The sequence below is a fragment of the Ochotona princeps genome, chromosome 26, assembly GCF_030435755.1.
Source record: "Ochotona princeps isolate mOchPri1 chromosome 26, mOchPri1.hap1, whole genome shotgun sequence".
NCBI classification, from domain to species: domain Eukaryota; kingdom Metazoa; phylum Chordata; class Mammalia; order Lagomorpha; family Ochotonidae; genus Ochotona; species Ochotona princeps.
The window spans coordinates 9,153,526-9,166,390 of NC_080857.1; the positions used below are offsets into that span (position 1 = coordinate 9,153,526).

The window sequence follows — 12,865 nt, forward strand, 5'->3', positions numbered from 1 at the left end:
ACTCATATTTGTGTATCCATTAGGTCAGATTCTCTCCATACTTAACCCTTTGTGTGTGAGAATGTGCGTTCAACAATTTTGTGTGTGTGTTTATCAGCATGAATAATGAATGATGTGAAGTATCCCATTACAAGGTCGGTTTGCTTGGTTCTCTCTGTCCTTTTAAATGTGAATATGTTGAAGCCGTTTCCTTGGTTGAGCCTTGATGACTGCTCAGGGTCTTGTCTTTATCTGGAGTAATGATTTCTGCCTTCAGTCTTACTCCCCTCCACTGTCACTAGCATGCCACAACTTCCTTCTAACCTTTCTTTGTCCTGTTTGATATTTGCCTCTTAAGGCGTGTGCCTTTTCCCCAATCCATACCAGTGATCTGTGCCTTTTAGCTGAAGGTTTGTAGTTCAATTTGTACTGACATGTTTGGATACTTCCCTGTCATTTTATTTGACACTGAAAGTCTGTCTGACTTTCCCCAGGTTCGTTGCTTTTCTAGCATTGTTTTAAACTGACCGAGAGCCCCCCATTGTCATTCCACTTTCTTCCCCTCTCATGGCGTCAGAGTCAGACGTCCCATTTCTCTTCTTTTCATGTGGCTCCTGGAAGTTTTTTGCCCAGGCATTTTAAAATATTCTGAGTTTAAGCTCTATCTTTAATCTCATCAGGACGGGGCCCTTGGAATATTTTGCTCAGTGCTTTTCAGAAGACGGGCTGTGTTTGACCCTCTGGTTCTGTTGTGGTTTTGTTGCTTTGTTTTGGTTTTGGTTTGGTTCGCTTCAGTTTGGTTTTGTAGGTTCCTTAATCTTCACTGTAACTGTGTGAATGCGGAGGGGGGTACTGCTCACTGAATTTACATCCAGGCCTTCCTTTTTTTGGATCATTTTCTTTTTTTTTTCTGAAGTACCTTCTTAAAAAGTTCTTATAGTAAGAATATGTAGGGCCCGGCGGCGTGCCCTAGCGGCTAAAGTCCTCGCCTTGAACGCGCCGGGATCCCATATGGGTGTCAGTTCTGATCCCATCCAGCTCCCTGCTCGTGGCCTGGGAAAGCAGTCGAGGGAGACCCAGAAGAGGTTGCAGGTTCCCGGCTTCGGATCGGCTCAGCACCAGACGTTGCGCTCACTTGGGGAGTGAATCATCGGATGGAAGATCTTCCTCTCTGTCTCTCCTCCCCTGTGTATATCTGACTTTGTAATAAAAATAAATAAATCTTTTTTTAAAAAAAAAAGAATATGTAGTGCAACTTCCAGATTCCTATAGGAAAAGACAAGGACGAATCCAAGAAGTTGGTGGAAAATGGTCAAATGAATCCTCCATGAGCTGAGGCCCACTCACATATTTTTTTTTAATTATTTATGATTTAACTTCAGTAATTACATTGTATTATGTAACACAGTTACATAGATACTTGGGTTCTCCCCACCCCTCCCCAAACCCTCCCACCATGGTGGATTCCTCCACCTTGTTGCATAACCACAGCTCAAGTTCAGTTGAGATTTCCCCATTGCAAGCGTATACCAAACATAGAGTCCAGTATCTTATTGTCCCGTCAAGTTCAACGGCTTCTTAGGTATACCCTCTCTGGTCTGAAGACAGAGCCAGCAGAGTATCATCCCGAGGCCCACTCACATATTGCCCTCCCACTTGGAGGATAGTGTTACTGGATGTCAGCTGACAGGTTGACAGTCATTTTGACAATGTCATTCCTCTTCATCTGCCTCGCTTGTTTTACCCTAAGTCTTACTGCCCTTGAGGGGTCCTTGAGTTACTTTCACATCTTACTCTTATTTTTAATGCTCTGGTACTTGACTGGGATGTGTCTGGGTAGGGCTTTTCTTCTCTGTATCCTGAGTGTCATTTGTTGGCCGTTGACTCTGAAGTTTGGTGCCCTTATGGAACTTCCCCATTTTGCATTCTGCAACTCCAGCTCAGTTTGCATTGATCTTCACACTGCTCCAGCGGAGCCAGCCTGCCTTCTAGGTTGATTGATTCATTCATTCAATCTCTCCCTCTTTTTTATAGTTGATTTATTTCTTTTCTCTCTGAAAATGTTTACTCATACATATGACCGACAGAGGGAAGGAAAGGCCCTCTCCGCTGGTTTACTCACAGTGCCAGCCCAAGACAAAGCCAGGAATCAGGAGTCCCATGCAGATCCAGTCAGTTGACCAGTCACCACTGCCTTCCATGGCTGCACTGGCAGAAAGCTGGAGATAGGAGCCAGGTCCAGGTGTGTCATGTCAGGTGCTCGGCTGCGGGTGAGGAAAATTCATTCCGGAATTTTATTTAATATCATCTTCATGTATGCACACATTAACATTCTGTGTCTATTTCACTATTTTCCATGACTCCAGTTAAGATTCTTTGGTATCTTTGTTTGGTATCTATGTTTGTTTGTTTGTTTTTCCCTCTTTTGCTAGTGGTGGTTCATTTCCCTTTTGTTTTAAGAACATTTTATGGTGCATCTGTGTTCCTTGAGATTCTGGAGTGTTCTCTGTGACTCGGGTGCCCACAGGATTGGCTTTGATGGCCACTTTCACGCCCTGGAGTTATTCAAGGAATCTCCCAGCAGCTGGAAGTCAGTCTTTCTGCTGCTCCCTGTTCCCCTCCCCTGTGTGTCTGAGCTCTTGCTCCTTTGCTAGGTGGGTGTTAGCTCTCACGCTTTCTCGGTTTACCTGTTGTTCCCATTTCAGATCATACCTGCTTCTTTCACGTGTGCGGAAGGCCTGTGGGCACGTGGGTGACTGTGGGATTCCCTACTTGCTCTAGGTTGCAGTGTACTGTCGTGGACGCTGGACCATCCACGTGTCTGTCTGCCGCTCAGCTGGCAGTGGGATCTACTGGTCATCTCTCCTCTACCTTGTCTTTTTTCCTGAAGTTGGTTTGGGACAGAAAGGTTGCACCTGGCTCAGATCCCCATGAGTTCTGTCTCCTGCTTTTCATGCCTGGCAAAAGATGGGCAAAGGGGCACAGCTCCCCTGCATGGTTGCTCATTTGTTGCAAGCATTGCTCACTCTTTGCTTGAACTAATGGGAGCTCTCACTTTTTCTGCTTGTTATTTCCCATCTATTTGACAAGAGAGAATGAACACCAGGTTTCATTTAGCGCGTGGTTTGAGTAAGCCACGTGCTTGAAACTTTTAAAAGGCCTAGTAAAATCAGCTGGCTTTAATTTATGATAATTGTATCGTTATCCATAAATGCATCCAACACTGACAAATGGCAGGTGTTTCCGATGTCTTCCGTGTTCGTCTTAATGAATGATTTTTGAGGAGTGGTTATAGATTCACCTTCCCACATGTTTGGGATGCCTGGCGGCTTTGCAGCATTTGGGTTCCTGTCATGATAACCGCTGCACGGGGACATATTGGACAGAGAGTCGGTGCTGCTAGCTTGCGCCATCGGGAATCACACTGCGCCAAGTGATTAATCATTGAAGGGGCTTGTCACTTCTCGCTGAGCGTTGTGTGCAATTTATGGATTTTGAGCCCATGCTAAAATCTCTAGGAAAGTCGATCTCACCAGTGAGGAAGAGATGCTGCTCTGAATTCCCTCTCCTGACAGTTGTGTCTGCATCTCCTGGTGCATCCAGGAATGCACACATTGAAATCGGTGTTCCTCTTAGGGGCCACCTTGGATACATCTGGGTGTCCTCTGAGCTTTTCTCGGGAATGTACTTGAACCAGGCATATTCCAAACAGCCAGGCCCAGGTGGTGGCAGGGCGCAAGCCTGGCTTGCGGGCTGTTCTCTTGTTCTTGGGGTCTCCCGAAGCTGAAAGTTCCAGTTGGGTCTAGTGGGTCTGGAGCATCTCTCTCTGGGGCAGTTTTTCCCCCTGGAGAAAGGAATTTCAGGCATGAAATTTTTCTTCTCGTGGCAGTGGATCCAAGATTTAATATTATTGCTTTGGTTTTAGTGTATTTCTCCACCTCCTCCTCTCCCAGCCTTTCATTTCCAAAGACTTACCAAGAAGGAAGGGGGGGCAAGGAACGCCTCTCACCCTTCAGCCCGGGGACACTAGGAGTTGGCGTGCTGGCACCCTTGCCATCCTTCGCCCACTCTTGGTCTCTCACTGACCCGCCCTACTGTCTATAGAGACCATGCTGTGCTGACCTCTGGCACCGAAGGGAATCGTAAGCCCCAAATTACTGTAAGAAAACAGGGATTCAGAACCGAATTGATTTGTTCCAAGGCAGGCACAGCCCCACTTACTCCTGCTCATGTGGTGGAGTTCACTGTCAAATTGCTGGACTCCAGTTCAGTGGGTTAATTAATTTTGCATTTTACAGCAGTTACCTTCAACAACAGAGATCAAGGGAAACCTAACGAGACTTTCATTTTCATTTGCTTTCATTAACTCTCAATAGAGATAGGAAGCTTGGCAGAGGGAACCAGTCTGGTAGCACCTCAAAGCCATCTTCTCGCAGTCGCTCCTACACACCCAAGGTGTAGCCGAGGAGCGAAGCAGCTGCAGCAGGTACATGGCGCAGAGGCCCAGCTCGGGAGGCTGTGTTCCCTGGCAGGTGCTTGACGAATCCCTCCCTCGGGGCCCTGGAACCTGTGCTGTCTGCGGGGCTTTCCTCAAAAACCTCCTGACCCGGGGAAGAGAAAGAAGGCTCTGCACACAGTTCTGACAACAAAGACAGGAGAGCGGACGAGGGAGGAAGAATGATGTTCTGTCTATGACTGTGTGCTGGGGAGTTTTTATTTAACCCTCACATGAGGCTGCAAGAGGTGAAACACATACCTCAGAGTCACCAGCAAGCAGTCCTAGGGACATGATTCGTTCCAGCTTGAAAACCAGGCTTTTTCTCTAGGGAGCTGAGGAGGCGTTATGGATCCAACGCCGTGGAAGTTAGGACATGTGCTGGGATGCCCCCCCAGAACCCAGTGCAGGTCGTAATTGTTGAGGCAGCCAGCAGACATGAGGTTTTGGTACTGGCGCTATGTGCATGTTGCAGGTGGGCATCCCATTGCGTGTTCTCTCTTAACACCTTGATGTTCTGCAGACTGTCACAGTGCTAGAAGCCCCAGACAGGCTCCCTGCTCTCCACCTCCCGCTGCGTCCACCCTTCGTCTCAGGAAACCTCTCCTTCTCACCCCAGCTGTCACTGAGAGTCTCCCCGAGCCTCAGGGCCCACTGGAAAGAAGGAGGAAGAAGCCCTGATCTCCTTAGCCGTCCTGACCCTGTAGCTCTCGGCACTATTGCCCTACCCCTAGAGTGGCCTGGTGACTCGGCTCACTCCCTGAACCCCACACTTTGCCTGCACTTGATCCCACCTACTCTCCCACTTCAATATAGACTCTGAAAGTCCTCCAGGTGCCCAGTACAGTGCCAGCCAGAAGGCACCCTGTCGTCAAAAAGACACCCTGACAGGAAGTACAAATATCAGATGAGTCGTCAGTTCATGAGGATCGTCTGTAGGGAAAGGTTGCTGCCATCGTCCCTAGAAGTGTGCCAAGCTGGGCATGCTCAAAGCAAACAGAGCCGCTGAGGCACCGTAGAACATCTCTCACTTCTATCCAGATTGTCCACCTCATGGCCAAGGACAGGACCCTCCCTGGCATTCCCTCCTGCTCCCTCCAAGCTCTGAGTGACCGTTCTGTTACACCCAGCTACACAGAATGTGGGGCCTGACCAGCAGCAGGAGCCCACTGCTTTCCTGCTGGGCACCACTGGTCCCGGCAGCTACGGGCACAAACTGCTTTCCTCGTCACACCAGTCCTCTGTGATGTGGGGATGGTTCACTCTTCCCATCGGGCCGCTAGGAGGCACAGGGGGAGTTGGTGAGTGTGCATGCTGTGGGTTCCTCGCAGGAGTGTGCAGCACAAAACCTGGTACTGCGCAGTCACAGGCGAGAACTGCTCTGATAAGGTGGCTGAAAGTTTGAACTTGAGAGTCAGGCCTTGATTCTGATTGTGGGTTAGGAAGTCAAGAAAGTTCTTCAGACCTCACTCTCGGCCACTATAAAAAAAAAGTTGCGGACATCTGCCTTACCAGTTCAGCTCATTCATCCAGGCTGATTGCGCAGGGCACCGGCAGCGGGCACTGTCCCGGAAAAGCTCACCACTGTCTGGTCTGTGATCCACCGGGACTTGCTTCCTTGGCACGTGGTGGTATCCCTGTCTGACCTCCCTGAGGTCACTGCATCTCTGTTAGGTGCTCAGTGAATGACAGGAAGGAGAATGCGCCAGTGAGAAGTCTGCTCACTGATGGAGCAGCCTGAGAATAGAGCATGGTGTTTGTGATTTTTTTTTTTTCTATTTCTTCCTCTGAAGTCCCCAGCTGGCATTGTGTGCCTCCTTGGCCCTGGCTGTCCACAGACCCAAGGACAGCTCGATTGTCCTTTAATATAAAAGATGACACGCTGCTGTCACTTGAGAACGTGTCGTTTGGACGGCTCCACCGCACACATTGAGTAGGGTTGCCATCAATGGGACATAAGCAAGGAAGAGCCCGGAGTTGGCGAGCCGATGGGCACAGGTAGGTGGGCTGCCAGGTTGGTCCTCAGACCCTGTGTAATCCGTGTCCCCTCCTTCTCGCCCATCCCGCCCTGCAGGAACGCCTTCAGCAGCTGCCGGACGCGGACCGAGAGCGAGCCGTCGTGTGGCTCCCCAGTGGTCAGCGGAGACCCCAAGGAAGATCACAACTACAGCAGTGCCAAGTCCTCCAATGCCCGGAGCACCTCGCCCACCAGCGACTCCGTCTCCTCCTCCACCTCGTCCTCCTCCTCCTCCTCCTCCTCGGCCGATGACCACTATGAGTTTGCCACGAAGGGGAGCCAGGAGGGCAGTGAGGGGAGCTTACACAGCCACGAGAGCCCCAGTGACACGGAAGAGGACGACAGGAAACCCAGCCAGAAGGAAGTTAAGGATGCTGTCGGGGACAGCGGCTTCGCATCCCAGCACAAGAAGCGCCCGCACGTGGCCAAGGCCAGGAAGGTCCCCAGCGACACGCTGCCCCTTAAAAAGAGACGCACGGAAAAGCCGCCCGAGAGCGACGACGAGGAGATGAAGGAAGCAGCCGGCTCACTCCTCCACTTGGCGGGGATCAGGTCCTGTTTGAACAACATCACCAATCGGACGGCAAAGGGGCAGAAGGAGCAAAAGGAAACCACAAAAAATTGAAAAACAAGTCACTGATTTGTTTTGAACTTACGGCCATTTGGTTTCAGCATGTCAGGAGATTTCTAATGATTTGTGGCAATATCAGTAACTTTTTTTTTTTTGGTTTGGTTTTCTTTCTTTTCTTTTCTTTTCTTCTTTTTTTTCATTTAATTTGCCCCGCTTTTCCTTTATCTTGGACCCTTAAGAATTTTATTTTAAAGGAGATTGAAGCCATAGAACTCATGTTGACACTCAGCTGTTTTACAAAAGCTTTTCATTCTCTGAAGACAAAAACCGAAAAAGCCAAAACGATGGCCATTGCTTCCTGCAGCTTGTTAGAAACACGTGGCTGAATCCCCAGGGATGCCCGCGGCAATGCACAGCAGTCCACGTGCAGCGCTCGGAAGGCACGTGAGCAGAGCCACCAGCGTGCAGGCCCAGCCCTCAGGTTTACCGAGTCAGAACATGCACCCAGGCGGGTTCCGTGTGGAGAGGAAAAGAAAGCGATTAAGAAAAAGGGATCCATCGGTCCCACTAGCAGCAGACCAAACCCATGGCACTGGGCCTCCCACCATGTCAGGACAGCCCTTGGCACTGCCCACAGCACAGGCACGTGGCCTCCAGGCCTCTGCACCGCATAACCCTGAAGCCTGGTGGCAGTGCCCCCTGGTGATGCCTCCGGCACCTGTTGAAACCCGCCAGTGTCGGCTGAGCCGCAGGCTCTGTTCTGGAGTAGAGAGAGCGTCCCCCAAAGCCATAAGCCTGAAGGCTGGCCCGGCGCCCGGCCCGCACACATACACACACACAACACCACAGGCAACACACCAAAATGAGAGGAGAATGGATGCTGATAGCAAGCTCTGTCTTCTGAAGTGCCCACAGGCACAGCAATCCCATTTGTGAAGTCGCAGGAGCTGGCAAGGAAGGAAATGATGGTAGCAGTCGTCTTGTGTCTAACTTTTTGATCCAAGTGGGGGAAAAAGAAAACACAGAACAGCAACAACCAAACTCCCAGGACTTGCAATCACTATTCTGGTGTATTTTTTTTTTTTCAAAAGAGTGAAGGCACATTGACAGATAAAATCAATAAATTAAATGTGGCAAAAAAGAAAAAAATAACTCCCATATTGCCCTCAAAATGGAGTTCCGAAATTAATGTCAGGTTCATCTTTGCAATATTCAGTGGTTTCCACATCCAGCCCGTGTAGCCGGCAGAAATTTCTGATCCATAATGCATGGATTCCTTTGAAGAGAAAAGGAAAAAAAAAAAAAAGAAAAGAAAAAAAATCACAAAAACAAACTTTTTTTTATTCAAAAATAACAAAGTTCTTGTACGGTAAATAATGTATTTAGCATGACGCATGAATTATTTTCATATAAATATAGACAATAGAGAAAAGACTATGCCTCTAATTTGTAAGCCCTTAGGCTTTGAGGTTCTTTCGGTTTTCTTCCTTTTTTCCTTTCCATTTTTCTTTCTTTTACTTTTTGTTGAGTTTTTTTTTTCCCCCTTTTTTTTTCCCAAGTTCTTTTGTTTTGGTTTTTTGAAGCAGGTGTTTAAGGTTTAACCTTCTTCAGGGACAAATTCTGACTGTTGGGGAACTTACTCTGCAATATAAAAAAAATATCTTCACGCTCTGGTAGGGGCTTGGATGGTGAACTCTACTGCCTTGTCCGCACTCAGCCCCCACCCCCTCTGATTCTCTGTTGAAAAGTGTGTCCTTTCTCTTTGTCTGTACGTGTTTTAACATGACGCAATAATTTGAGGGCAAACTTAGTAGTGAGTGTGTATGATAGAATCAAGAGAATTATGGGACGCTGACTTGAGAGAAAATCATTCCCGTGATTGGGTTCTAGGGAAAAAAATTATAAATAAAAAGGCAGTAAATACTTATGCAAATTTGCCAGGAGAAGGAGAAACCTGCTAATGGGCCTTATTCGGTGAGGGTAGGAGATGGGGTACATGTCAGGGAGGAAGTGATGCCCGGGGTTAGGAAGGCCAGCTTTATTGCAACAGGGCCAGCCTTGTCTACCACCCCAGCACATCAACCAGCCAGGAATTAAGACCACTAGATTTCAAGAGCTGAATTTAGATGACCACACGGTGTCCCATAAGCCAGAAAACCTGTTGTCTTTGCCTGAAAATATTAACAGCAGAGAGATCCAAAGAGAAATCTGACATCCTAATGGATGGGAATGTGGAAGCAAAAACACCCACTCAGGTGGGATCTGATGGTGGGCGAGAGGGAGGAGGCCGTGGACATCACAGATTTATTTCAATGGGGCAGTTGTGGGCCAAAGCCGATCCAGCAGCCAGGACAGTGGGAATTAACTGGTGCATTCCCAGTCACTCATCTTTGGGGTGCTGATGAGAAAACATGGGGAGACTATACCTGTACAACAGGTCAGACTCTGCCTGAACCTGGAGAATTCTGGCATGTTTCATTCATTCTCTGTTTGCTCCCTTTGGCCGGAGATCTGGCACCCTGAGATCCATCCAATCCCACAACCATGGAAGCTGAGCAAGCATCATTGGTTCATGTCACCTGACCAAACCCCAAAGGACCCCCCCATCGCTACCCTCCTCCCCACCCCTCCATGATAAGGAGATTCCAGCCTTTCTCTCCTGGGAGGCAGAGATTAAACCTTCAGGGCTGTTTCTGGCAGGGGACTTCTTCCAGTGAAAACCCCCACAGTGGGCTGTCTCCCCTCATTTCGTTCTTTCTAAAGGGGCAGAGGCTTCTTTTAGAAAATAATAAGATGCAATGTGTGTGATTTACTTTTCTGATCTCTTTGAGAAATAGATAAATATCTTATAGAAGTGTGTTCTTAACTCCGGAACTACTCTTTTTGCATAAATACCTCATCGGGCAGCTTTCTAAGTATTTTCCCGAGTCTCCCGTGGCACCTTCATGGGATCTGCTTGGAAGACTTTTTGGGGGAAACTTCAGTGAGGGTACTTTTTCTATTTTTCTTCTGTTTTTGGAGGCATACACATTATGCATAACCAAAACAAATGGCTCAATTGTGTTGAACTTCGTACTTGGATTGTTGAGAACAAGAAGTATCTGTGTATGTGGCTGTCAGTAGAGAATTAATCCATGGAAGAACCAGGTGTCCACTTTGTTCAAGCCAAGGGGCAGGAGGCACCCTCTCTTATCCCCTCCTCCAAGAGCAGTAGATAATTTAAGCACAAGCCTATTTGTGAAAGAATATTTTGCTTAAGTGTGTTTCACTCTAGTCTTGGAATTCCTTCCCAAGCGTCAGGTGTTCTTTTAGCTTCCAAACTAGCATGGTGTATCCATTAGTCTAACCAATCGCCTGAGTACCGTTAGGGGTGGGCCATTGTGGCTGCGTTTCTCCCGCTGGGAGTAGTGGTTTGTGTGTCATTTCAGTATCTCTCATCCTCATCTGGGGCAGGGGGCGGGGAACTATAGCAATATTTAAAGATGTTTGGGAAACAACCATGAACACATCAGCACCATGACATCGACAGTGACTTGCTATCGAGTCCTCAGACACATGTAAGAGAAAGAGACCCTGTAGCTCTTTCTGCTTAAGTGATCTACGCATCGAGAGCTTCTTTTTATCCTTCTGTGATTGTCTTCAGCCTTCTAGTGCTATGTGGAAGCGTTTGCATCATGGATTCTTCCCAGCCTTATATCCTAAGCTCCTATTTCCCCACCCTCTCACTCACTATGCTTTCAAGAGTTCTTTGGGCAAGCCGTTCGTCTGGAAGGAAAAATGAACCAAACCCAAATGTGGACGGTGGTTTGAGAAAGCCATGGCCAAGACAACAGTGGCAGGTTCCATCTTGGGGCTGAGTTTTTGGTTTTAAGAAAGAATACACTTGGATGCCTTTCCCAAGAATGGACCTCTTTTGTGTCCATTGTTTGCCGGGGGCCACGGCAGTTACTACCACAGGGCATTCTGGGAAGAGGTCATGGCATTGAGGGACCGCTCTGGAGAGTGGGCTGTGGAGCGTGAGTGCGGGTGACCTCTGTGCCCAGCCCAGAGTCCTACAACCCATCAGGACTTCTCAATGCCAGATGCTCCCAACTCAAGGTTCAATCACTCCACTCCAGGTGAGTGGGTCTGCAGCCTCTCGCTGAAGGGCTCATTGTTGAAGGAACCAGAGTTATGTTCAAGTGACCTAAATGAGAGGGTTTTCCTTATATGGTTGGATTAAATTCCATGTGATTTCTCTTTCCCTTTAAACTTTATGCAGGTTGGGACTCGTTTCTCTCTCTGATGGGTCACAGCTGCCCAGATGTTGTGATTCCTTTTTTCTGTTTCTGTAGAGAAGTATTTTTCTTTCCTCTTGAGGATTTTTTTTTTTTGCCACCAAAAGAAAACATCAAAACTCTGTGTCCCCTCTTGATCGTGACTTACAGTGTTGACAGTTAAGTCCTTAGTGTCATAGGTCCCAGCCCACCAATACTATATCAAACACTGTTATGCACATAATGCAGCACTGTGATCTAATTTAAATAATACTTTTTTATTATTTATACTACTATATATAATATACATCAACACTTTTGCTATATAACCTAAGTGATAACCCTCTTTTAGTTACCTGCCAACCTCTGGACTTTGGTTTCTTATTGCAGTTGACGCAGTTACCCTGTTGTAATGGTGTCTTTTCTTTCCTTTTGTAAGGGAATGTGTAAATCAAAGTATATACATTGTGTAGTGTTCTTGTTTCTGGAGATTCATGGGGATTTACACATGGCATTCAGTGTTCTGTATAGATCTGCCTACCTTTGTGAATCCATCTGTTACGCCCTCTTTGAGAGAGCACCAGCAATGGTGATTAACTCCCATGTCCCCCTCTCCTCTTTCTCCCCTCTCTCTTTCTGTCTCTCTCACTGGCTATTCTTGAATTAAGCACAGACTCATCAGCTCGGTTGCTTTATCGTGAATAATGTGTGTGACCTTGCAATTCTTCCACACTTCAGCAAACAAGTGCTAGCTTCACTGACCAAAAATTACCGAAGGAGAATACAATGTTTTTAAACAATCCATCTTCTAATGGCCGAAACCGATGTGTCTATGGTGCTGCCTCTTGCTGTTGTACTTCTGAAATCAGACCCATGTGAAAGATCATTTCTGACTGTGACATGCTCACAAGTACCCTTCCTGTCATTTTGTTATTAGCGTTGAAATCCGACTATTTATTTGGAACTTCTACAACAGTGTGTGTTTCCACTGTATTGCATTTGCAAAAGCGGAGAACAGCTATCTCCCCCTTTTGCAAATAATTGATGCTCCATATTGGATTCTCAAAGACTTCGATATGGTGAACCTATCAAACCTAGAAAACCTATTTTATCCTTATGACTGTGGCCTCAGTTCCCCAGCCCCTTTCCCGTCTTAGATGAAACTTAGCACACTTTCAGTTATGGAAGTATTCAGCATTTCTTGAGTGTGTGTTGTTGAGACCATCTGAGCTCATAGCTGATTCAGTAACCAGTTCCATGTCGTGTCATCACACTCACTACTTATACTGCCATGGTGAAAATGGAGGAAAAAAAGTATCCGTGTGTCTGGGAAGCATATACACTTGTACATTTTTTTAATACTCTGATTCTGTAACATTTCTTGAGTTGTGTTTTTGTTTTACAGAAAAAAAAGTGATAAAACAATCAGGAGGCCAAGAGGTTTACTGTTGTTGCTCAGAGTCATCTGACTTGCTGGCCAATAGACCTGTGTGGCCAAGTAAATTTACAGGAGTAATCATTTTTTTCGAAAGCCAATGATTTTTTTT

General features: G+C 47.1%; 1 protein-coding gene across 7 annotated transcripts in view; it reads left to right on the forward strand.

Annotated features, from left to right (window-relative positions):
• Positions 1–7,350, forward strand: part of FOXN3 (forkhead box N3) — a 341,535-nt gene extending 334,185 nt beyond the window's left edge. For all 7 annotated transcript variants that reach the window (XM_058655362.1, XM_058655368.1, XM_058655369.1 and 4 more), the window contains one exon: positions 6,549–7,350. In XM_058655362.1, the coding sequence (XP_058511345.1) occupies positions 6,549–7,116 (568 nt within the window). In that variant the 3' untranslated portion in view covers positions 7,117–7,350. The remainder of the gene's footprint in view (positions 1–6,548) is intronic.
• The last annotated feature ends 5,515 nt before the right edge of the window (positions 7,351–12,865 follow it).